The 27,216-nt window shown below is 38.1% G+C and overlaps 1 protein-coding gene across 2 annotated transcripts in view; it reads right to left on the bottom strand.

Annotated features, from left to right (window-relative positions):
- Nucleotides 1-27,216, bottom strand: part of prima1 (proline rich membrane anchor 1) — a 64,506-nt gene continuing 37,290 nt past the window's right edge. For both annotated transcript variants that reach the window (XM_056259979.1, XM_056259978.1), the window contains exons 3-4: nucleotides 14,304-14,436; nucleotides 1-416 (exon numbers count right to left, since the gene is read on the bottom strand). In XM_056259979.1, coding sequence (XP_056115954.1) covers nucleotides 314-416; nucleotides 14,304-14,436 — 236 coding nt within the window. In that variant the 3' untranslated portion in view covers nucleotides 1-313. The remainder of the gene's footprint in view (nucleotides 417-14,303; nucleotides 14,437-27,216) is intronic.

Raw genomic sequence — 27,216 nt, 5'->3', positions numbered from 1 at the left:
TCATTGCATTCAACAGAAAGTGCATGCGTTTATTTTATTTGTTGGTGTTGTATATTGTCATCAGGTTGAGTCTCGTGATACTCGTGCAGCTGCCAACGTTGCTAGGAGTTTCCCTAGTCTCCACAAAACCTGCTTATACTTGCCTATACAGTCTTTTCTTTAAACATCGTTCTATGTCCCAAGAAGGGCAGCCATGCGGTTTACAGTTCTTAAATTCATAATATACCTTGCGTCCTTCTCATAAGCCCAGAGAGACGGTGGTGCAGTAGGGAACAGAATGTTCAGCTGTACATGTCTTGCTGTATCATGGCCACTATACTCCAGTGTTATTGGTTTCCACTACCTGCTGTTTACAGCGTGAGCTCATGGCATACTCCCCTCGGCTTGTGCCGTTCTCTTCTTTTCGAAGGGGTTTCCTGGAAAAGAGAACAAAAAGAGGACACTTCAAACAACTATTTTTGCTCAGATTGAGGATGCTATTGATCGGTTGTAGAGGCCTGAGCTAAGTCAAATGACATACAATGTCCCAAAGGCAAACAGGAAAACTAGGAATAGAAAATGCAAATAGTAGGGTTAAGATGCCCCCCTAAAGATCAATGCGCATTTACTTTCATATTTAGATGTAAGTTAAAGGGATACTTCACTTTTTTTGGAAATAGGCTCATTTTAAAACTCCCCCAGAGTTAAACTGTTGAGTTTTACCGTTTTTGAATCCATTCAGCCGATCTCCGGTTCTGGCGGTACCACTTTTAGCATAGCTTAGCATACATCATTGAAGTGGACAAGACCATTATCATTTCTAAAAAAAAAAAATGACCAAAGAGTTTCGATATTTTTCCTATTTAAAACTTGACTCTTCTGTAGTTACATCGTGCACTAAGACCGACGGAAAATGTAAAGTTGCGATTTTCTAGGCTGATATGGCTAGGAACTATACTCTCATTCCTGCGTAATAATCAAGAAACTTTACTGCCGTACCATGAGAGCAGCAGGCGTAATGATATGACGCAGCACCTGAAAATAGTTCCGTTGTGTTGACGGAAGGTAGCCTATTTTCAGGCGCTGCGTCATATCATTACGCCTGCTGCACTCATTCTAATTGAATAATTAGCCTATAGGTTTTAAAGCAAAGATGTCTGAAATATACACCTTATTCATGGAATTACTGAATAATAACCCCATGAATTACAATAACTATTATATTTAAAAAAAAAAAAATAATAATAATAATAATAATAACACTAGTAACAACATGCCACTTGGGGCCTTGCTTTCAGTGCCAATTCTGGGGGACTATCTTACCCAATCTTTCACTTCAAAATAGGGGTGTCACGATTCTCCAAATCCTCGATTTGATTAAATTTTCGATTCTAAGGTCACGGTTCGATTCGATTCTCGATTTTTACATTTATTTTTTTTGAAAGCCGAAACCGGCCAATCAGGATGCTCTCTGTCTTACATGCGCTTCATGAGGCACACACGCAAGGTCTCTCGCTCTCTCACTCTCTGCCGTGCTCCAAACTACGGTTTGGAGCATAGTTTTTTCTGTCTCACATGCAAGCTCTTGTTCGCTCACTCTAGATTCCGGGAGATTTTAACTAATTTGCGGGCATCAGGGAGCCGCTATCAATATGCGGGAGAGACTTCCGGAACTTCCGTGAGACTTGGGATGTCTGCAAACTGTGGCTTTTTTGAAGCGTGAACGTTGTCAACATAACTCACTGGAAATCCAAAAAACGTCCACACCTGCGACTTCAATGAAAGTGGAGGGGGTTCAAGTTCTGTCGATGGGTCTCCTGCATCTGCAGTAGCCATGCTATCTTTTGAATGGCTGTAGCTAAGTTAGAGGAGGTTGACCATAGACTTGCAGCACTTCAACACGCGTGTTTTTTTCCGCTTGGCACGCCGACCGAACGTGACATGGGGGCGTGGCAGCATCGATGATTCCATTTTTTAATTCGAAGTTCGAGATTGTGACTTAATTTCGGTGACACCCTTACTTCAAAATATGTTTTACTCCACAATATCTAAAACATTAATGTGCAACAAAAAAATAGATAATCAACATAATACAATGTTAGACACAAAATTAGATCAATTAACCTCAAAACTGTTTCAACTAAATTTCACAAATGTTGATATTCAGATGAAATGACCAAATTAAAAATAGCGTAGCTATTCATCAAAAGTGTTGAGATGAGATTGTGTGCCATCTATGATGAAGGGAATAAATTAAGGTTCATCATGCCCCATTCTTACCTGACCTAAAGCAGGTTAAATGTGAATCACAATGTTTTCAGTGTCCTATATTTGTTCTATTTTTCTGCAAGCCTGAGTGCATGTTGCACTTTTGGACCCTCCTTGAGACACTAACAAATTCTGGGTTAATAAACAGCAGCACAGGTTATCAAAGTGAGTTATTCTGCAGTTTAAATGACTTCCCGCAAGCCGTAATGGCTGCTAGACTTAAAAAGCTGTGGTATGCACCCGGCCTGTCCATTCTTTATTACAATTTGAAATATACAACCTGCCTGCAGCCAATTGCCTTCATAACTGCATTAAAACCCAGAGCTGCCCAAACAGCAGAGCATGCAGATCCAATCTGTTGAGATTTTGTTAAATCATGTCAGTCACATATTGACTTATTGGTAGAGAGGGCCTGAGGTAAAAGCTGGTTATGTAGAGAGATGGATGCTAGGGATACATATGTAAAATACCAACATGAATATCAGTAAAGGTTTGAAATAGTTGGGGCATATGCTTCAACATTCACAAAGTCAGGATGCATTGATGGAACAGATGTACGAAAACCAGACATGAATGCAGCAATCGACAATGTTCAATAAGCTAATGGAATACACTGATGCCAAGTAACCACGTCACCTCTAGAAAGACACGTCCGTACAATAGGGCTCAACGGCTGGCTTCCAGAAGTGAAGATGCCAGTCAGAATCTCCATAGTGAAAATGATTTTCAACAATACCTAATAAATATTTCAAGACACCCCTAATATAACTCAGAGGTTAAGTGCTAGCGTGTGCCTATATAGAAGCCATTAGTCCGATTCCTTTTTTAGAAAATCCGAATTAGTTTAAGTGAAATCCACTGTTACCATGGAAACGACACTAAAGTTGACAATGCAGTGACGATGTGAATCTCACTATATTCACAAACTATTGAAATTTCTATGAAACTTCTAACTAGGAAATAACACAGCACAACAATGCAATAAATACTACGATATTCACTACTCTGTATTGCTTAATATTTATGTGGAAACTGTGATACATTTTTTTAGGAATTATTTTATAACTAGCAAGGTCAAAAGAACAGCATTTATTTGAAACAGAAATCTTCTGTAATATCGTCTTTACTGTCACTTTTGATCAATTTAATGATCAAAATTTTATTAATTTCTTTAAAAAAATTTTTTTAACAAAATGTAAATGACCAAATACTAAGTATTTACATAAAACATTATTTTTTTATGTTCTATGGGAAGACATGCATGATTGCATCTGAAGTCACAATTATTAACATACGGTACATATGGTTTTTCAAAAGATCCTCCCATTTATTAAAATGTTGTTAAACAAATATAATTTCATTTTTATTTTCCACCAGAGATGGCTGGGTTTCAAGGCTTAGAACTTTGTGAAGAAAATAAACGTGAATTAGATGAAAACTCATCCAAAACCCAGTGTTGGCCAAGTTACTAAGTAACTAAAACTACTTAATTACTAGCTATTACATCTTCAACTGTGTAATTCGATTATTGTACTATTTAATCGTACTATTTAATCGTATCACATTACTTATTACTTTCTATATACTATCCCATATCAACCTTGACCAGTTTAACAATACAGTGATGGACATGAAACTGCTCTTTTAATTCTTTCAAATAAATAATATAAAATGGCATAGATTATTCTTGAACTGACCAAAATATTTAAAGGGAGAAGGTTACATTAAAAACATACAGTACATTAACATTTTAATTTAATGTTAATTTAAATATTGATGTTAAATTCACTATTGTTTTATATATAATTGTTCTATAAAGAGTATAAAGTATTTAATTATAGGAAAAGGAAAAGTAATTTAATGACAGTAAATAATGACTTGGTAATGCATTACACACAACAATGCCAAAACCCTTAAAAAGTGTGTGCCTAGTAAGTTCTACAGTAAACTCACCAAAAACTTGAACAATAATGAACAACAATTCTAAATACCAAAACGTGAAATTCCACATCACATCAATGATTAGCCTGGGTCAGGAAAAAAATGAAAATGATCATGAGAAAGAAAACAAACTGACCTTTACAGAGCCCATCTCTACTGTCTGCAGATCTCTGGGGTCTGTCTAGAGGACAAGTCTAATTTCATAAACAGAGCTTGAGCTCATTAAAATTGACCTGTTTCTTCCAGAGAAATACACATATGAGATAGCAACTTGTTGAATGAAGGCTGCTTTTGCAGACAGAATAAGACAAAGAGCATTTTTTTCATCTGACTCATAATAAATGTCATTTGAGTGTGGAGCTGAGCTACGGCTTCAACATCCATCCCTTGAATGTGGTCAAATTTGTGTTCTATCGATATGACAAGGCCATGCCTGAGCCATATTGTACATGCATTAACTGTCTCTGTGAAATTTAACTCAAAGAGACAGAATGACAGTAAACCTGTTAATTATGATCTAAGGGGTGTTCATTTTCATCAGGAGTTGACCATTTTTAGCACAGCTTGATATATGCAAAAAAGCAATGATGCTACAACATCCACCGATGGACCCCTGGATGTGCACTACTGTTCAAAAGTTTGGGGTCAGAAATTAATTCTTTTATTCAGCAAGGGTGCATTACATGGATCAAAAGTGACGGTAAAGACTCTTAGTAACAATATTACTGTGTTTTTGATTAAATAAATGTAGCCTTGGTGAGCATAAGAGACTTTTTCCAAAACATTAAAAAAAAAAAAAAATCTTACTGACCCCAAACTTTTGAATGGCAATGTACAGTATAACAATTTGAAAGGGATAGTTCAAAAACCCAAAAATTTCAATTTCTGTCTAGAAGTGTTTAGTTTTTTCTCCCTAGTCCAGAGGGCCCATGGCAAAAAGTTGAAACATTCTTTAAAATATCTTCTTCTATTGTTCTGCAGAAGAAGAAGAAAAAGCCATACACTCTAGAACAACAAGAGGGTGAGTAAATGACAGAATATTCAATTTTATGAGAACAATCCCTTTAAATAATAATTATTTGCCATGTTGATGGATTGAACATAGACCTAGTTTCATCCTCTTCAGCTTCTAAAAAAGATCTAGTAAATGGCTCCAGACTGCAACCACCTTTTTTCTTGCCGGTTCGACTGAATTTTTTTAGATGTCGCACTGTTGCGACCACCACATTGCCCAACTGATAAGAGCTGCTATTTCTGTTGCATATGAAAAACATCAAACGCCAAACAAAACGAAAGCGGAATTAAACCACACTTCTCATTTGAGCTGCGCAGCATGGACAGTCTATCAGCTCGGACCAATATTAGACAGCGTAACGCGAGCTCAGAACAGGTTTACTTGCTGGTCGATCTCGATCACATGACACCGTCACTACACAGCGCTGGCTGGGAGATCCAGTGAAAAGCGTTTGAATTAGGCGCATTATTAATAACATTGCTGCAAGATCTAGTGAAAAGCATTCAAATTGCGGCAGAGAATTCTCTATTATAAACATCTCAACTCATGCTCAGTGTTTTACCTTCAAATGTGCATTTCCAAAAAATAAACATGTAATATTATTAGTTACTGCACTTATTAGTGCAAAATAATAGTAATTTTATTATTAAATTACCTTTATTATTAAAAAATCCCTTATTAAATTAGTCTGGATCCCTGTAGTATTTCAAACCTTGAGCAACAAATACAGCTATACCTTCAAATGAATTCCACTAAGTCTTTTTGAGATTGATTAAATGTTTAGAGGTAGCTTGCGCTCATCTGTTGTGATAAACACAGTCTCTGTCTCTAGGGCAGGACTGATGAGACAATCCCGTAGCTCTGCAGGGGCCATCTGTCACAAGATACCCCAGGCTGCAGGGCTTTCCTATAAAGACATCCTCTCGCTTTGCATGATTTACACATGGGAAAAACTCTGCCTCATCTGATTTTTGAGGGGTGGAGTGCGGAAGAGGGAGATGGGAAGAAAACAAGGTCTTGCTTCCCTCTGTTTTTCAGAGATAAACACTCGGGGAGAAATAAAACAGTCACATAATCTTTGGGTGTATATCGAGGTCATTTAAGGACTGGTCTTCGTCTATTTGACACGCTTGACCGCTAGACAACTGATGAACAATTCGATGGAAATGGAAAATGTAGACTCGATAATATACAGTTAAGATTCTCCAGGCAAAAAGGCATATGACAGGTAAAAAAGACTCTTTGGATTTATCACATCATGCAAGTCTTCTTAATTCACATACATTCTGTCTGGAAGTCTACTGCATACAATTACTGTTGATCCCTTTTCAGCTAAACAGTAATTTTCCACTGAGAACTTGTTTCTGTCCCCCCTCCAACCTGCTAAAGGCTCATGGATTCCAGCAGTCGTGTGGATGTCCCTCGAGTCGTGTTGCTCTACTGCACCATGTGCAGATGCCCTGACAGTCGCCCAGTTTCTCTGTGGACCACTTATGTAACGTGCCAGGACGGGAAGCTAAAACTCTTTTATCTTTCCCCTGAATCAGCACTGAGCGTACTAACTCGCACACCCTCTCTCGCTCTGTTTCTGCTCTCTTTACCACCTTTTCTCACCGATGAACAGCAGAACCTGAGAGGTCCTCGTGGCCGTTCCCCAGACATTTCAGTACACTGTTCGGTTGCCTGGATCTTACGTGACCTCTCCTCTGAGGTCGACAAATACATCCTGTGGTAAAACATGGGCCGAAAATGTCTCTCGGGCTGAAATAAATGCTGATCTGGATGGATACGTTCTGAAGCATAGCTGAAGTTAGAAAAACAAGTGATATCTTATAGAGCCATCCTCTTCCTGTGTACAGTAGATGCTATAGATTATTTATACTGCAGTGACAGATTAAGCAATTATTGATTCAGCCTTTCCTATTTGATTTGGAAGAATTTAAAGTTTGGTTAGAGACATGCTGTGATGAGATGAAATGTAAAATGTCAACAAATTATGTTGTAAATATTTCTGTAATGTGAAATAAAAATTAGAAAAAATCTGTGCCACATCCTTTTTTTAGGTTTGGATGCAAGCTAGGCAAAAAAAAAAAAAAAAAAAAAAACATTTCTTTAAATACAAAAAAATTTATTATACACTCAAGGTTTCCTGTTTGGTGAACACATGGTTGGATGCTCGGTGGTGCCCAGAATATCGCTGCAGTACCAAAAACAGCCACATCCTCACCTCCAAATGTGGAACTGGGCCCTGAATAATACATGACGTGTAGTACACACATGGCGGAGAGCTACACAAAACATTACAGGTAGAGGTAAATATTTTATAACCTTGCTCTTTGGAATATGCATCAGAATGTAATAATTTCCTCTGAAAATAAACAGAGCGGGCTGAGATTGTTGCCACATGACTGTAGGTTCGATGGATAATGTAAATGATCTGTTATGCAGTACATGGTAATGTCCTCATCATATCTAAATAGAGTGGACATATTATGTAAAAAAAATTTCAAGATGTAATTAATCATATTAATCAGTAATTTATCACAATATCACAATTAATCTGTTGGCACGACTGATTCCCGTGCATAAACCCGACGTAATTTTGTTTACCTTTTGTTTACAATCACTATCTAGACCAGTGGTTCCCAAACCTGTCCTTACGGCACCCCAACACTGCACGTTTTCTTTATCTCCCTAATCAAACACACCTGATTCAACTCATGAGCTCATTAACCCATGTGATAATGAGCTGATGAGTTGAATCAGGTGTGTTTGATTAGGGAGATAAAGAAAACGTGCAGTGTTGGGGTGCCGTGAGGACAGGTTTGGGAACCACTGATCTAGACAACTGTCCACAAATGCTACGAATGTTGACAAATTTGACATCTTTTGAAATGTCTAGGGCAGGGGTCGGCAAGTAAGGTTGGCATCGGGCCAAAAAATCCCCATGTTTCCGGTGCTGATTCGGTGGTGAAGATATTTTATACATACAGTCAACTTCGCGTATACAGGCAGAAGCCATCTTTGAAAAACAGTCTCTACCAGTCGATCTACGAACGCCGATCCAAGCCTGCTGTTCGCGCTCACCTTATCACAACTTATAGTTCGTTCACATCTCACCAGCGCACTTGGATCGGCGTTCGTAGATCAACTGGTAGAGACTGTTTTTCAAAGATGGCTTCTGCCTGTATACGCGAAGTTGACTGTATGTATAAAATATCTTCTTATTAAACTGTCTGGACACTGACAAAGTTCTCAATGCTTCAGTTTGAAGGTAGGGACCCTCATTATGCTACCGTGCTAGTGTGGGGCTATTTTGAGCCTTGTTAGTGGTATTAACAAGCGATTTTTATTTGTCATTACTCCATGCCCAATATACTAGCGTTATACTAGCTTTATAGGCTAAACTGTTTTTAGAGATAAAACTATTTACATTCGATAATCATGAAAACAAATCTCAGATAACGGTTGACTAGGTAACAATAGCCGGAGTTTTCCTTTAAATACACATTCATCTTCCCAGAGGTGAAGTATCCCTTTAAAAAATATATCCAAATTAACATCAAGCTGGTACCCTCATGTAAAATAACTGTCCCTCACCGAGCGATTATTTTAGGTTTTTATATCCATCCTGTTAGGAATCTGGTTAAGTTTCTTGTCATTTCTTGTAAAATGTAAGTGCCTGAGCTTAACCAAAGTATTTTTATGAAAGTCTTGTACACTTTTTAGAAATTACAACAAGATTTTTTTTTTTTTTCAAAAGTTAGAGAGTTCAAAAGGTACTGCATAACAGAAGTTGCCCAATAGTACAACATTTTGAAATGCCTAGAAACGTTTATCATTCTCAACTAATACACTCAAATATTAAATATTAATAAGAAAAGTCATCCATGGTGTATGTGCACATTTTTACCCAGGAGATAAAAAAACAAAACAAAGGCTGATAGTACATTATTTTGCAAATACATTTTACACATTATCACAGCACTATTGTTATGAACGTTAATATTTCAAAGGCAATTTTAGCCTTCTTAGCCCCAGTGTCTCTTAGAGCACTTTAAATCCAAGCCTGAGTCTAATTAGCATTTCAAATGTGACTTAAGTTCACCCAAAAAGTTATTTTAGGATGTATTGAGCATTGATGCATTTAACAGTGCTGCATGTTCAGCAGAGCTAAGAGGAGAAAATAGACAGATTGAAGTTGTGTTTGCACATCCTATCCAGACTGAGGGTTCTGAATGTCCAATTGTTTAGTCTTCGTTATCATAATTGCACTAACGTTCAATGACCGGGATGCTTTTTTTCTTTACAGCGGTCAAAAATTCACGAAGCACCCCATTTCTCTCCTCTAAGATCTATTCTTCACTATATGCACTGAGCAACTGTTCAACGAAACTGCTTTAGCTTTCCCCTCCAGTGCCTCTAATTCCATTAAACTCATTACAATAAGTGAGCCGTACCGGTCTTCAGCATGCAGAAGCCATAAACCAATGATTGGGGTAATAATCCGAGCCTTCACTGGGACATTTTACCGAGTGTTTGAAGAAGCACCATTCGCGGTGCATCGGTCATTGGGCATAGCTAGATGATGTGTTCGCATGCATATAAAGGAAGGCATTAAACATGTCCCTCTCTCTCTTCATTTTGGCAGACTGGGCAAGCTCATTAGCGGAGAAAGAGCTGCCAGCTGGGTTTTCCTTTGGGAGTTGGCTTCCTTATACCAAGTTCTCAGGCAAAAAAGAGGCAATGTGTAACAAACGAATTCACCAAGTGAAATGATTCCAAAACAGAGAACTCATAACAAGTCCCCATTTAATAGCCAGGAGGGGATGTTCCACAGCTTTCATAAATAAAAGATTAATTTCCAGAAGACTGGAATGTTTTAACATTAACAGCTTGGATTCCACCTCCACTTAGTTTCACTTGAAAATCTGAATAGTATCAATTTAATGAGAGTAGCTTCAGGATGACATGAACCAGGCCAAATGTAGTCCAGCGATAGTTACCACATGGATTCTGTTTTTTTTTTTTTTTTTTGGGGGGGTGAAGCAATCAGTTCTGGCCCTGGATGCCAAATGGTCAATAATTAATGCAGTAATTTCTCTCCCTTTTGGTCATGGGAATAACCCGTTTATCACATGCATGAGACTCTCATGAGTTGTGATGTTTTATAGATGATATCTGTTGGTTGCCTCCTATGTTGACCCACAAAATAAAGAGTGTTGTGGTTAAGGGTCAAAACCACTGATCTATATAAATGGCTGCTTGCTCATTATGTCATAAAAAGTGAAGCCACTGCGCCATATTGGTATTCCCTAGTATTACCTCACATTCTATCCTATTAATTAATAGGAAACCATCTGAATTGAATGAAAACATTGACTAGCAAGTATGCGTTTTTATATCTGAAGTCTCCCTGTACATTCTTACAAATCAGGAATTTCCCCTACTTATTAAAAGTTGAGTCTTCATTATAGCAGCGGATATCAGATCAGCTGACGGATGAGCAGTGATGGGAATAACGGCGTTATAAATAAACGGCGTTACTAACGACGTTATCTTTTTCAGTAACGAGTAATCAAACGAATTACTGTTTCCCCCGTTACAACGCAGTTACCGTTACTGACAAAAAAAATGTGGCGTTACTATAATTGAACTCACTGAAGCGGCTTTCATCCGAGTAGGCTCTCTCTCCGCCATAGGACCTGCAAAGTTTTTTTCTCTGGTGTGTGTGTGTGTGTGTGTGTGTGTGTGTGTGTGTGTGTGTGTGTGTGTGTTTATGAGGCGCCGGAGTGGACAAAAGCGAAGCGATTGGCGCGAGCGTGCTCAATGCGCGAGAGAGACCGAATGTGTCCGAGAGCGCGCTCAACAGTTGCGCAAGAGAGACCGAGGGTGTCCGAGCATTATATAGTTTGTTTATAAATAAATGACACATATCTGGAACGTTAATTAATTTACATGGTTATACAAATAAAATCTAAAAAATTACCGTCAGGTAACGTTCTGTTTAGGTTATAAAATAAACATAAAAATAACCTGCAGGGAACATTCACAGAAAACATCTTTGTTTGACCGGTTGTGTAAACACGTGCGGCAAACATGTCTAGAATTTGGCTTAAATAATCTCTGATGATGACGTTCGCTATAGGTTATAAAAATAAACACCCAAAATATTATATTTTAGTATTTTTTTTTTTTTTGGTAAATTGTTCAGTATTATATTGAGAGAGCACTTGTTAAACTGTTTACTTTTGTTAGGAAGAAAATACTCAGGCTACAGTATGTCTACTAGTTGTGAAGTTGTGTAACACTCTTTGTGCATATTAAAATGATAAAACTATGTATATTTTTTATTATTATTTATTCCTTTTTGGTACATTTCTTAAGAAGCATAATTTATTTTTAAACTTATTTGTTGGCCATTTTGTGTGCGATATTAAGTAAACCATCTATAATGTTTTATTGTTCTACTATAGTAATGCTAATATTTAGAATAATATATTGAATTTAATAGGCGTCTCTCACATTGTCCCACAGCAACATTAAAATAGAATAAATTATTATTATAAAACATTGAACACTAATCTACTCTATTAAGTGTCCATTTCATTAATTTAACATATTTAATACTGGGGGCATCCAAATTATTTGACATAGGCCTATTTGATTTTTTTTTATTTAAGTAACGCAATAGTTACTTTCTCTGGTAATTAGTTACTTTTATAATAAAGTAACTCAGTTACTAACTCAGTTACTATTTGTGAGAAGTAACTAGTAACTATAACTAATTACTTTTTTTAAGTAACATGCTCAACACTGCGGATGAGATACCTCAACATTTGTTAACAAATTTTAAAATGATTCTTCTGAAATCTGCAGATTTATGCTTTGTAAGGCATGCACATACTTAATTCGTAATGTAAATTATTCAACAGTGTTTTCATTAACAGCATTTATTTAGAAGCAGTAAAGATAACGACCTAAACATTAGTTAAATTATAATTAGATCAACAATATATACACTTAATTCAAACTGTCATGCTAGTAAAAAGCCATAGAATTTGAGCTGACCTGTGGCTCTTTAACAGTTTCCAAAATCTCCAAGAGTCTGAAGTGGATGTTGGTCAACAACAAGATAGGAAATAATATACGCAACTTATTCAGAGAAATAAAGAATTAAATATGGAATTTAAAGATATGAAGCTTTATTTCCAAGCATTTACACTGTCACTCCGAGCAAGATGATGCATGGTAAACCTTGGATTTTAATGCAATATAGTGAAATATATATCATAAGAGAGTCTGGAAACCTCTTTCCTTTTTTGCTGTGTGAGTGATTTGGGCTGTCTGAGGCCATTTCCCTGTCTGCAGCTGATTTGACAGGCCTCTCAGGTTTCCCTTGACAGCATGTCACTGGTACCAGACCAAAAGAGCAGCTTAAGTCTGACACACCACGCAATGCCTTCTACTGCGCCATCAGTGCAAAACACATTAGGGTTGTTGCGATAACCGCAATATTGTAATACCACCATACTGAGAAACCAACCGCAGAGTGCAAGCAATCGCATCAACTGCGATGTTCATGTGTTTTCTTTTTTTCATAAGGCTATGCCCTTCTTGATTTACACTTCATGCATGTGTATTTAATGTTAAATAAGCAAATAATGATTGTATTTTTTCTGTCAACTGGCTCGTTTTTACTTAAGATTCTGTGTATAATTGTGATTTGTACAGAGGCTCCGTAGATTTGCACTAAACAAGCCTAAACGGACAGCGAATGAGAGAGAAAGCTCGACTGAGCATGTGCGATTACCTGCATCTGTCCTTCTTCAGGTCAAGTCATATATTTGTGAAAAAAAGTTTGCCATTTCCGAAGAGGAAAGCGAAATCTTTGTCATAGCATCCTGTCAACGGTTTGGGCATTTCCCATTAATGGCGTCAGTGCTGGTCAATGAATTGAATCAATGCCATTGGTCTCTATGAAGTGAAGCATCAGCTTCAGCGTTACTGTGGCGATGCATTGCTGGTCGGTTGAGACTTAAAATAAAGAATAATGATAAAATAAATTTATTTATTTTATAAAATAAAATAAAAATAAAATAAAACACATTGTTTCATTAAGGAATAAATGAGCATTTTTGAACATATTAGTTGAATGAACAGTTTAATGGACTCACTCACCTAGTGGCGTAACAATGTAACCTGCACTGACTAACAGCCTAGAAAGCGCAGAGACAAGCAGTGTCTGGTGAAATATCAGCAGTTTTAGAAAGACTCTCGTCCAGTCAGATTCGAATATTGTAACTGATATACATATAGCCCAACAAGCTTATTGTCAGGTTTATGTTCTGTTATGTGGACCCTTATTTTGACATTCTGTTCTGTTTCCTTTAGTTCCTGTTTCCCCGCTCTGTTTAGTTTCAGTGTCATTGGTTACTGATTATATCCTCATTTGTTTCTATAGTTATATGTCTAGTTTACTTTCTTTTGTACAACCCCTGTTTACATAGTCCTGTGTTTCAGATGTTCTTGGTCAGTTCTCGTTTTTGCATTGTCTGGTTTGCGTTATTCTCCTGCGGGTTCATTCAGAGTGTTTGGATTATTAATAAAGCCTGTTTTGTTTTTGAATCTCATTCGTCTTCCTGCATGCTGACCACATTGTAACACTTATTGATATATTAAAAAAATAAATATATTTTTAAATGTCGATAATAATATTGCAAGATATTGCAAATCATTGTCATTGTTTTTCCTAATGTAGGAAGACGACAGCTCATGTCAGTTCAACTAAAACAACATTCACAATTCATGTTTCAGATAAGAAGATATCATCTTCTCAGCCTTGTTATCTTGTTACATTAAGGAAGCATGAAGCTGACACAGATAAAACGTTAATGGAATCTTCTTTGTTTACCTGTAAGCTTGTTTGGTGCTTTAAAAAACGTAATTGTCCATACTATGAAAGTCAATGTTTTATATTAACCCAATTATAACATTTTACTAATTTCGTTTTTTTTTACATGTTTCTGAAAACAATGACAAGTAAAATCAACTAAATTAACACATTTGTCATAAAATATCTAAAACTATTGAGTCTTACCTCTTGATGGCCTTGTAGCAAATGATGACAGTCAGGAGGAGAAAGACCACAGATGCACAGCTTACTGTCCCCAGTACTAAGATCTCCATCTCTCTCCTCCAGGGTATTATGGGGGATACAGTGGAGGGAGCCACTGGAAGAGAGACAAAGTGTTAAAAATAGGGCTGGATAAAAAAATAAAAATAAAAGATTTCTCGATTATAATCAATTCTCATTTCGAAGAACCGATATCGATTCTTAAATCCCAGGAATATTTCAGTCTCTGCTGTTTTCAGCTGATGAATTAAAGATTTGTATCTTACCTCCCCTCCCATCCAATAAATCGCAATAAGTTTTGTGCTTTGTCAATTCTGATATGAAACAAAGGATCAGCTTTTAAATTCATGGCATGACAGATCACGCCTCAGTTTAAACAAAGTATAAAATAAATAAACATGAATGAAAATCAGAAGGTATGTTGAAAGACGTCAATAAAACAGCATGAAAACAATGTCACGTAAGCCATTCAAAACTCATTAGCCAGCTAGTAAAATCTAGAGCATTTTGCTAAATATATGCACTACATTGCATATTAATTGTATTTTTACTAGTGCTGGGCAACGATTAAATTTTTTTAATCGCGATTAATCGCATGATTTTCTTGCGATTAATCGCGATTAATCGCATTGTTACGCGCAAACTTTAATAATGAATTCTAAAGTAGTGTATTACTCACTTTTGATTTAAATGTACTGCTATATACACAAAAGTGTAATAACATGTGGTTTGCAAAAACTTTAAACAAATAAGGTGCTTTATACCAGCAGTATTCCCTTTACACAGCAATAAAATATTTATTGTAAATCTCAACCTAAACATTAATGTAATCAAATCAAATATTAAAACAAAGCTATTTGCCACTGCCAGGGCATTACCTTTTATCTAGCTTGTCAAAACGAGTCCAGTTTTCTTGTTTTTTTTCTTAACAGGTATCAACAGGTGTCTTTTAGCAGCAGAAACAGTCTATAGTCAGATGTCATGAGATATAAGTCGACCAACGTTACTTCTCTGATAGTAGCTTAGGTTTGGTCATGCCATGGTTTCCCACGTACACTAAGATTGCATTAAACAGAGATAAAGCCCAATTTATACTTCTGCGTCGAACTTACGTCGTACCCTGACTTGCACCTCTCCAAAAATGTAACAACGCGTCAATTCTACGCGTACCGCAAGCGCTGTGATTGCTAGAACCGCTCCACGGGTTTCACATGCTCCCTCTGCATGTGTAATTGCGCGTCAACGCGGACAACGACGCAGAAGTAAAATCAACCAACGTAGTGTATAGCGACACTACGAACAATACAATACACTACGAACGACACAGAAGTATAAATCAGCCTTTTAGAGTGAGGTGAATTGGTCGAGCACAAGGTGCAGCGACAAGCGGGTGCGTTCTGTGAAACTGTTGCGGTCATGCTCGCCTCACGCGCTCGCCTCACGCACGCGCCCGCCCGTTGCTGAAGTTGAATTGTCTAAAAGGACTTTGATTGTCTATAACTTTTTGTACACGACGCGCAGTACAAATCATTGGAAGAGAGACTGATCCTCGGCTCGCTGTTTGTGAGTTTCCAATATTTAAAAGTTATCAGGACATCAACAGAAGAGAATTCACATTGCAGAGCATCCCCGCTAAACTACACGCAGGCACATCAGGTAAAGTTATGTATAATTTTAATTTAAGTTAAAAAGACTACAGCTGCGTAGCGCACAGAAGCCGTTGCCGTGGTTACTATCCATAGAGCGCCTGTCATTCACTCGCGGAGCGCTGTCTCCCTTTCTGTTCACCTGAGAGAACCTGCCAAAGCCCCTCCACTGCTGGTTTGGGTGGGTTATTTGCTGGCTGACCAACATCCCACCCCTCCTGTGATCATGGTTTGACTGTAGGCCTATGTCCTATTCAGAGCCAGTGTGCAACGGACTTTTAAAATAAAAAAAATAAAAAAAACTGCGTTAACGTGCGATAAAAAAATTGTCGGCATTAATTAATAAATGCGTTAACGCGATAATAACGCGTTAACTTGCCCAGCCCTAATTTTTACTTAACCTGTTCTTCAATATTTATTGTATTTCTGAATAAATTCATCATGTTTTTATGACAGCACCATTTAAATATGTATTTTAAAAAAAAAACAGTAGAAAATAAGAGTAGAAAATGTATTTTATAAATGTTATTATAAAAACTCCCTTATGTGCAATTTAAAAACAAGTAGCCAACAAATCAGTTAATTTTAACCTTTAATATTATAGTGATGTACCAACTAGGGTTCCCTGTTAACACCATTAGTTAAGAGAGATTTTTTTCCTTGAGGAAATTTGCCATCTACTGAACCTGACCTACACCAATTAATCGATATTAGGGATGTTAACGGTATGAAAATTTCATATCACGATTATAGTGACCAAAATTATCACGATTATCAATATTATCACGGTTTTGTTAAAAGGAGATGAAAATGTTCAAAAAGAACTGATACGCACACTGAAAACATTTCAACAAGTTTTATATTTGGAAATCAACAAAACAATTAAAATTAGCACCTCTATGCACTTTTGTTAAGCATACACATTAAATGATATGACCGTCGTCAATAGCAACGCATTATAACACAGCGCACATCTCTTCTATCACCGCGGAAAAGCTCTCTCGTTTCATTAAAATGCTATTATAAATGAGGTTAGTGGATAATTCAGCAGCAAATGTTATTATAGTGGGGAAAAAAACCATTTAGTTTGGAACAAATAAAAGATAAAATGTTCCACATTGCTCTTTGTATTGTTATAAAATACATTGATGAAAAATAAAATAAATGTATTTACATATAAATGAAAAGAAATTTATTTTAAATGTATAGCGCAGCTTCTTCATGAGGCAACAACATTTGATAGATAGGACAGAACAAGAAAGACCATTTATAATATTAATCTTTTATTGGGCAAAAGTATTATAGGCCTAATATGAAAGGCTTCAATAGAGCACCAGAGCGCATCCTGTGCGCAGAATGATGCGCTTGAAGCAACATTGAGTCATTGTGTGCAGCGCTTCACATTAAAAAGTTCAGAAAACAAGGGGAGGAGAATAGATGTTGATGCTTACTGTATCATATCTATTCAACAGTTTATCGAGCCTTTTCTTTTAACAGTTGTAAATTTCAGTTACTGTGCGCGTGAAGAACAATTCAGAGTGTGATCTGACACCCGGGAGAAAGACTCATGATTTAGAAACATAAATATACTCCAGCGAGATAAAGTAACGTTACTTTTATGATAAATCATAGACCTTTTTCTACAAATAAAGTATAATAATGGGAACATTGATCTTGGAGTGAGATGAATATCCCGAGCGCTGTCACTGCTTTCAGCAATGTCTTCTCGTACAAAAAGACAACAACGTTGCGTTGTGGCTGCGTCAGACTGATGCTGCCTGGACAGGATTTACCGCGATTTTTACCAAAATCGTGATAATCGAACACGGTTTTCGTGATAGTTAAATTTTGAATGATAATACTAACCATCAGGACATCGTGAAACCGGTGATCGTTCCATCCCTAATCGATATCGAATTAAATTGAATCTTATCGAATTGCAAGCTTGTGTATTAAAATCAAATTGAATTGTGAAATTTGTGTCAATGAGCCCCATTTAAAATTTGTGCCAGCCCCATTTAAAATTTGTATTGGGAAGCTGTTGCTGTGAACCTACGTCATGATGTCAAGAGCTCTCCATGCAAGTCAAGCAAGTTATCATTAAGCTTCAAAACCAAAATAAATCAATCAGAGATATAGAAGGAAAAACAGTTTGTGGTAGATGATTGCAGGATCCTTTCGATGGTTAAAAAAAAAAAAACCTTCACAACATCCAGTTGAATAACACTCTCCAGGAGGTTGGTGTGTCATTGTCAAAGTCTACAATCAAGAAAAGACTTCACAAGAGCAAATACAGAGGGTTCACCACAAGGTGCAAACCATTGATATGCCTCAAAAATAGAAAAAAAAAAATAGAAAAAAGCCAGACCAGTTCTGGAAAAGAATTCTTTGGACTATGAAACTAAGATCAACCTGTGCCAGAATGACAGGTAGAAAAAAAGGTATGGAGAAGGCTTGGAACAGCTCATGATCCAAAGCATACAACATCATCCGTAAATTACGGTGGAGGCAGTGTGACTCCATGGGTATGCATTGCTTCCAATGGCACTGGGCCACTGGTGTTTTTTGATGTTGTGACAGAAGAAAGAAGCAGCCGGATGACTCCTAAGTGTATAGGGATATACTTTCTGCCCAGATTCAGCCAAATGCAGCAAAGTTGATACAAGAACGGCGCTTCACAGTACAGATGGACAATGACCCAAAACATACTGCAAATGCAACCCAGCAGTTTTTGAAGGAAAATCAGTGGAATACTCTGCCATGGCTGAGTCGCCTGATCTCAACCCAATCAAGTATGCATTTCACTTGCTGAAGACAAAACTAAAGGAAGAAAGACCAACAAACAAATAACTGAAGACAGCTACAGGAAAGGCCAGGCAAAGCATCACAAAGGAGGAAACCAAGTCTTTGGTGATGTCCATGGGTTCCAGACTTCAGGCTTTGAATTAGGGATGTGCACGATTAGTCGACTGGTCAACTAAACGATACAGCTGCTACTAGTCGACACTGAAAACAATAGGTGATTACACAGGGAAAAATTACACAATATTTTATCGTTCAAATTACTGCCGGACGCGTGCCGTGGAAAAGGGATTGAGGCCGGTGGCACGAGTGTTAATGAACGTCACTGCGCACTGCACCAATCTGGAGTCCCAGGAGCTCCGAAGGGTAAGAGGAGAAGTGACGACAGTGGAAGACAAGAGAAGACCAGGCCTGGGACATTTAACCCTCTGGGGACGGATTGGGCGGTACCGCCCAAAATGGCATACTTTTACAAATGTGTAATTATCTTAAAAACTATTAATGATAGAGAGCTGCGGTCTTTTTTACCGTCTTCCTCAGATTCCGCTGAAAACAGCGATACCCGGCTTTGTAAATATACACACTTCCTTGTTGCGCAATACCACTATGTAAAAGGCCAATGAAATCGATGTTGTTTGGCAGATTCCGCGAACAACAACCAATTGAAAAATTGCCGATGGAGAAATATTTTTCTTACCCAATCAGAAGAATGTTACCATGACCTTTCTAGCAAATCAGAGGACTCTGTAGGTTTGCAAGGGGTGGTACTATATAGTTAGGGATATGACGCAAACAGCGTTGAATGGAGAGAAGGAGAGAGAGCGAACGGAGGCTTACGGAGCGGATTATCAGAGATTTATATGAGAGAGAGAGACAGAACAATTATAATATATATATATATATTTATATACACATACATACAATTATAGCATTATTTATTGTTTTAGCACTTTTATGATGGCAAGCAGTAAACGATTTACGGTGGAACAAGCTCTGGAACAATTACTGGAGAGTGACGAGGAGAAAGCATTGCTTAGAAAATTCTAAGCATTCCTAAGAAAAACGCCTGGGACTATTTGTAAATAAAGTTACATTTTTCATTGTTCTTTACACATTTTATTTAACAATTACACATGTCTGTCAAGCAAAGGCTTTGACAAATATATTTTTTTGTTCAAAAACTGTTCACTATTTTTGTGTGATGTGTGATTTTCAGAAATAAATGAGAAAAATCTAATTTCCGTTTTTGAAATTCTCTAGTTTATAGTACATTTTTCACTCATACTTCCTTTATAAACACATTACATGCATGCTTATGTTATCTTAGGGTCTTCTGAATCCATATATACCAAACACATAGTGATCCATCTCCATTACATATGGTTTATAAGCCCAAATGTAAAAATAGAGAAAACGGACCAAAAAGGACTTAGTCCCCAGAGGGTTAAGTTGAGTTTTGTCTATGTATGGGTGGCAGTCGGCTATGAAGCACATGCAGTTTACTTTTGTTTTATTTATTTTAAAACGTCCGTTTACAGTTCACCGGTTCCCCATTCTCCCCTGCACCTTGAACTTTGTTACATTTATATTTAAAAGCATTTTAAATAACACATTAAAATATAACACTTTGAAAAATTATACCTTAAGAGGTAGGGCCTAATCATTTTACCTCAGATCCAATGCGTTTTTTTCGTGTCAGTTACAGAGAGCACAGAAATGACCGCTCAAAAGACAAACGAGGTGTATTTGAATTAGAAATAAAACAGAAAAGTTTTATGTAAGCTGTGCCATTTCAAACTGGCATAATTCAGCTAGAGTCATGCATAACCATATTCAGCACATGCACGTAGATGTGATAGCCGAAGCAAGCAAATGCCCATCGCATATTCACTTCAAAAAATAACTGAGCTTCAGTTTGGCGGCATTCATTATATTGATTCATAGATTAAGTGTTTCAAATGGATCATACAAACACGCAAGTCTTTAGAGGGTAGGGCTGGGCGATATGGCCAAAAAATCATATCTCTGTATTTTTTGGTTAAATGGCGATTTACGATATATATCTCGGTACTTTCTATGTTTTTTGGATAAAGGTTCATTTGGATAAAGAAAATCTGTATTTATTTTTAAAAAATGTTATTTCACATCCTGCCCAACAACAAATATTTTAGCAATATGTATATTTTAGTCAGAATTATTGCGCTACAATTCAATTGTGCTCCGTCTGTTTGGCGCGCATGTGCGCAGCGGCGCTCATTCATGGAAGCTTGAATTTTAGCGGAGATTCACTTGCAGAAGGCTCGTCCTCTCCTGACAGTAAAATGGACATATTTGTTTGACTTTCTAACATTTACAGATGGAGAATATACCTGTGAAACGTAAGTTAAGCACTGAGGAAAGCACCACATCTCAAACGCATTAAACAGCGCAAGTATTTATCTCTCAGTCAGCAACAGTATCTGTCAGAGCATCTGACAGGGCAAGCTGCTTTAAACTTGTTAACTATATCTTACCAGTTATTTTGAAGCCCTTAATATAAGCTTGTGTCATGTTTAGGACAAATTGTACTTTCACTGCAGCAGCTCACACTGCGTCCTCCGCTATTTTTCAGATGTGCTCGTATCAAACTACTGTATCGATATAAGCGGTATTGCCTCATTCCATATAGTTTCAACAAAAACAAAAAAAATCGATATATCGTACAAACTCGATATACTGCCCAGCCCTATTAGAGGGGTTCTTACTTTTAGACTAATCAGGTTACAAAACTTTTGTTTAAACAACTGTCAAATAAGTCGATGCGCACACCCCTACTTTGGATCAGCAGTGTATCTTAGCTATTTACAATCATCCCACCCATCCCTAATGTAGAGAACAGGGCCCGGTTCCCCGATAACGCTCACTCTTAGTCTAAGAAGACTCAAAAAGATATATCTTACCAAAGTTGTTTATGTTCCTAAGTGTGTTCCCCGAAGTGTCCCTTAGGAAGCTTTTTAAGACGCTGCCTCTTACGTTCAACGTTACAAAGGCGCTGTCCCGGGTGAAGGTGCTGAATTAGTTGGCATCGATTGCTCAGGAATTGATTTTCCACTCCACGCGAAGGTGCATTACGGCGTTAAGAAAGACAACACGTTCTATGCAAATGAAACATTCCTTAAATTATTCCAGTAACATTTATTTTAACATAGTTTAAGTTATCAGTAAAATATAGACTATTAATTAAATTATCAAATTGTTAGTAATATGTACACACGATATGTTGTGACGGGTAGACGAACGTATCCCTCGCTAATCATCCACCCTCCTTATCCCGTTGTGCCACTTGTGCCGCTTCTTGACATGGGTTTAACGACTTCTAAAAATGATGTAATACACTTTTATATTAATGGTAAGGGACTTTACAATCAGAATTGATTGGCAAGCAGCTGCAGTTACTTCTGTTTAATGCGGTATTGATTGCCATTGGTTAATGTTTTCAATAAAACCTATCTACAATGAACAGAGAGAGAGAGTTAGATACAGAATATGGTAGTAAGCGCAGGTCTGAGAAGGTCCAGCAGCTCCATAATGAGTTGTTGTCACAGTGTCTGGTTGTGTTTCCCTTGTTTATCACTAGAGGTCCTCGTTCTCACGGTGTCCTTCACATTTGACTTCATTTCCCAGCATTCTGTCTGTCACTGTCACTCATCAGTTCATTGCACTCAGCTGTTCCCCGTAATCATTGTTCCCAGCTGTTCTTTGTTAGTCTTGTTAGATATGTGTATATATTCCCTGTCTGTGTTAGTATGTGTACGGAGTTGTTGTTTTATGTCACCACACTTCCAGTCTGTATCTGCCCGTTCTTGTTTTTGTCTTGTGCCTTGGATTGCCTTTTTGGATTTTGACCCCTGCCTGGATAACTACGAGTTTGGATTGCCCTTTAAATAAAACTACTGCTATTGGATTTCTGTCCCCTGTGTGTGTTTCGTGACAGAACGACTCCGTCACACCTAAATCCAGCGGTCATTTTAATTTTTAAATTAAAAAAAAAAAATTTTGTAGATCTTGTCCCCAGTTACTATGTGGATTCCACGTAGAGAACTTTCTCCCGCAGAGAAAGAGAATGGAATCTCTCTTCTAGAGTATTTCTCTAGATGTGCAAGAAGGCATGAGGAAATGAGTATAGCTGAAGCTTCACCACTGGTCTTATCGAGCGCTGGGACTTCGTCGATGGTTTCGTCCAGGTCGGAGGCGGCACAAATTCGTCTGAAAGGCTGGAGGAGGAGAAGGAGACCTGTGTCTTCCCAGCCAGAGACTGTTCACGTTCCATCTGCCCAGCCAGAGACTGTTCACGTCCCGTCGGCCCAGCCAGAGACTGTTCACGTCCCGTCGGCCCAGCCAGAGACTGTTCACGTCCCGTCGGCCCAGCCAGAGACTGTTCACGTCCCGTCGGCCCAGCCAGAGACTGTTCACGTCCCGTCGGCCCAGCCAGAGACTGTTCACGTCCCGTCGGCCCAGCCAGAGACTGTTCACGTCCCGTCGGCCCAGCCAGAGACTGTTCACGTCCCGTCGGCCCAGCCAGAGACTGTTCACGTCCCGTCTGCCCAGCCAGAGACTGTTCACGTCCCGCCTGTTCCAGAGTCAGAGCCAGTACCTGTTCCAGAGCCGGAGCCAGTGTTTGTTCCTGAGCCGGAGCCAGTGTCTGCTGTTCCAGAGCCAGTGCCAGTGTCTGCTGTTCCAGAGCCGGAGCCAGTGTTTGTTCCTGAGCCGGAGCCAGTGTCTGCTGTTCCAGAGCCAGTGCCAGTGTCTGCTGTTCCAGAGCCGGAGCCAGAGCCAGTGGTTGTTTCTGTGTTTGTTCTTGTGGCTGTAACAGTTTTAGTGTCTGTTCCTGACCCGGAGCCAGTGTCTGTTCCTGAGCCCTGGCCGCCCGAGGGGTCTTCACCGCCCTGGCCGCCCGAGGGGTCTTCACCGCTTTGCGGATTGCCCTTTAAATAAAACTACTGCTATTGGATTTCTGTCCCCTGTGTGTGTTTCGTGACAGTTGTCTTGGGAGGCGAATTTTTTTTTTATATAGCCACGTCAGGCAAAATGTCAAAAGGGCTTCAGTTTTGCCGAATAAAAAAAAATGTACATGGACTCCGCGGCCGGCGCCGTCTTTGATTCAATACAAGGACACGTTGGATCGCTGCCATAGTTGGTCGCTTACTGGACACCACCATGCTTACCCATTTATAGATCTTAGCCATTTAGAGCCAAATTGTTTGCCAGATTTTAATTATCAAAAGTGATCGCCAATTTAAATGCTTTAGTGACATTACGAAATAGCCTAGGCTAATTACAACCATATTAGTTCTGATACCAAATAAAGTCAACTTCATAAATAGGCCTGTATCCATTGCGAACATATTTTATTATTAGTCTTAAAATGTCCATAACATAAAATCATTGTTGAGCCACAACATTGTCAACATACCATAGTTTGACTTACTGCGCTGCGCTGATTTCTAAAGACTGCTGCACAGTGGCGGCGACTAGCGTCTTGAGCTCAAACAACGCTAAGAGAGAGCTTACGAATGGTCCAGACCAACCTTACGAAAGTGTGACTTACAGAAGATATACTTAGCGTACGAACGTGTCGGGAATCGTGTCATAAGGTTAAGAGAGAGGTTAAGGAATAGGTTAAGAACTACTTAGCGATAGAAACGTTTTGGGGAACCGGGCCCAGTACTTTTACTATTATCACTCTTAAACTGGTCTCTCACACCAATACAGCTTGATGGCCCAATCACAAGGCTGCAGCATTCTGCTCTACTCCATTTATCATTCCATATCCGAGAGGCGCTTTATTTGGACCATTACGCAGCCGTCTCATCCAGAAACATATTAGTGCTTCAGGCTGCTCTACCTTCCCGACCACTTTAAAGTTCAGATGAGTTTTCTCTGGTTGAGAACTGATAGTGGCAACCCTGCTTTACTGAGCAGTTTTAATGGTACTTTTAAAATGCACAGGAGAATGCTAATTAACAAGTTCATTGCCCTCATGAGCACACAGGGCTTCTGCCTCTTCTCTCTCACTCTTCCTTCCTCTAGCTCTTCGTCTCTCACTTTCCACCACTGTATACCTCCCTCTCTGCCTCTCTTTGCCTTTGTCTAAAAACCTTTGAGAATTAAGCCTCAGATTCAGATGTATTTGTTCTTAAACCAAGGTTTTTGAAAGTGTTTGGGATTAAAAACCAAATTTACTAGTAAGTTCGAGTTCATACAATAGCTTTCAGTAGCTCAAATACTGTCTGTATGATAGAGATTGGAATGAAAACACCAGTCTTTTTACCCCTTTTGCATTGGCATTATTACATTATGCTTACCAAGGCTCCATTTATTTGATCAAAAATACAGTAAAAACAATAATATTGTGAAATATTGCTACAATTTAAAATATATCCGTTTTATATCTTAATATATTTTAAAAATGTAATTTATTCCTGGTGGCAAAGCAGAATTTTCAGCAGCAAAAAGTTGTGCTGCTTAATGATTTTGTGGAATCTGTGACACTTTTTTTCAAGATTCTTTGATGAAAATAGACTTTGAAACCGGTTGAAACTTTTAAATGTATATGTGTGAACTAATTACAGTATTATAAATTCTTACCCGTTGCATCAAAACCAGCTTGTAACTACAAACTAGGACTGACCCCTAACAGTCAACTAAACGTTGACGAGAAGAGGCTTAGTTGACCAAAATTTGATTAGTCGTTTAGTTGCAGAAAAAAAAAACGAATTACAGTATGTGGGGCAGGAAATCCAAAAATTTGCCTATCATCCATCGATCTCAAATATGGCTTATCATTTGAAACATGAAAGTAATAGTAGCCACTTTAAATGGCCACTCACTCTAAAGTTAGCTTAGATAAATGTGTGCTATTATTAGGTGCATATCCAAGTGTTTGTGCGGAGTGTGGAAGCTAAAGTATTAGCGCACTTACCTCATGACGTGGATGCGCGGCGCAATCACTTGCATTTCTTCCTGATAACAGTGGAAACAACTTAAAATACTCTGTAATTTTTGGTCATACAGATAAGATAATCATTTGAAACTGTAAACTTTTATTTGTGTAAACTCACAATAACATCAAAACTTTGTGCTTTTGTAAAATAAAGAAAACAAACAGGATGCGTTTTCAACTGTCTCGGTCTCCGTGAACTGTAGCGCGTCACAAAAACTTGAAATGTCTACTTTTAAACAAACCAATTCGAATTGAAAACTGATTATGTAATCCGTATGAAAGTTGCATTTCTCTCTAAAGGAGTGTCCACTATACTGCGGAGATGGTGAGTCATTATCGTCAACTTTATCTTTGCAGTCGACACTGACTAATGTTAATGCAAGTTAATGAAAGCAAGTTCACAAGTTCACATCTACATATAATTATTATGGCAAAGGTTATGCGTACTTGGCGTGCTGTCCGGGTGGAGGGCTCCGAGCTCGGAATATCTGCCCGAACCCAGAGTACTCCCCCCGTTGGTAAAAATAGATGGAACTAGAGATGGAACTAAAAGTGAGGAGATGGGGTGGAGGTGGGATGCTGATAAACTGTCAAGGAACAAAGGTGGGTTCTGCTGTTATTTATCTTGTCCTGAGTTGATTACCGATTAATCTCCACTTGTGCTGATTAGGTTAATTATCTGCACCTGCTCCTCCCGAACCTTGTTAAATAAAACATCATTTAATGAAAACTACCGTATGTGCAAATGAGTCGTATAAAACATTTCAGTTTTTACTTGTGTAATTATTATATCTGAAAATAAATAGCAGTTGAATATAATAGTTTGGGCTCTGGTGTTAAATTTAACCTATAATATTACTGTAATGTACCAAATTGACATACTGCTAACTGAAATGTATTGGGAGGGTCCGCAATCTCTGGGTTGTTTTCCATGTTTCTTCACGTTCTTCAACTAGCTCGCGTCACATGGAAAGGTAGTCATGACTCACATGATATGTAACATGTAAACATTTTTAATTTTTTTTAAATAGTTGGTTGGGATGAGTCACTGAGTATTTAATTATAGAACATCAAATAGGTTCTGCGATTATCGTCTAAAAAAATCTGCATGTTTTCGGTGCTGATGCGGTGGTGACGCGTTCATGTGGCACTGCCAATAAAGCACCTAAAAGCTGACACAAAGAACCGGCAAAAGTAATGATTATGAATATGTCAAATATAGCAAGGACACATTTTTAATTGTTTATTAATAAAGTGTTTTCTGTCAGTGTTAGCAAAGATGAAGTTGACGATGCTGACTCGTGATCTTCGCAGTAGTGAACGCGCCAGAGAGAAATGCACTTTTCATACGGATTACATAAGCAGAGAGCAGTCTGTTTTCTTTCGTTTTGAATTGTTCGGTTTAAAAGTAGACATTTCAATATAGATATATTTCTCAGGTCTATAG

Source organism: Rhinichthys klamathensis, unplaced genomic scaffold (genome assembly GCF_029890125.1).
Source record: "Rhinichthys klamathensis goyatoka isolate OS25496 unplaced genomic scaffold, OSU_Roscu_1.1 h1tg000170l_1, whole genome shotgun sequence".
In the NCBI taxonomy this organism is placed as follows: Eukaryota; Metazoa; Chordata; class Actinopteri; order Cypriniformes; family Leuciscidae; genus Rhinichthys; species Rhinichthys klamathensis.
The sequence above is the reverse complement of the archived record's forward strand: the minus strand, read 5'-3'. Positions and strand labels throughout refer to the sequence as shown.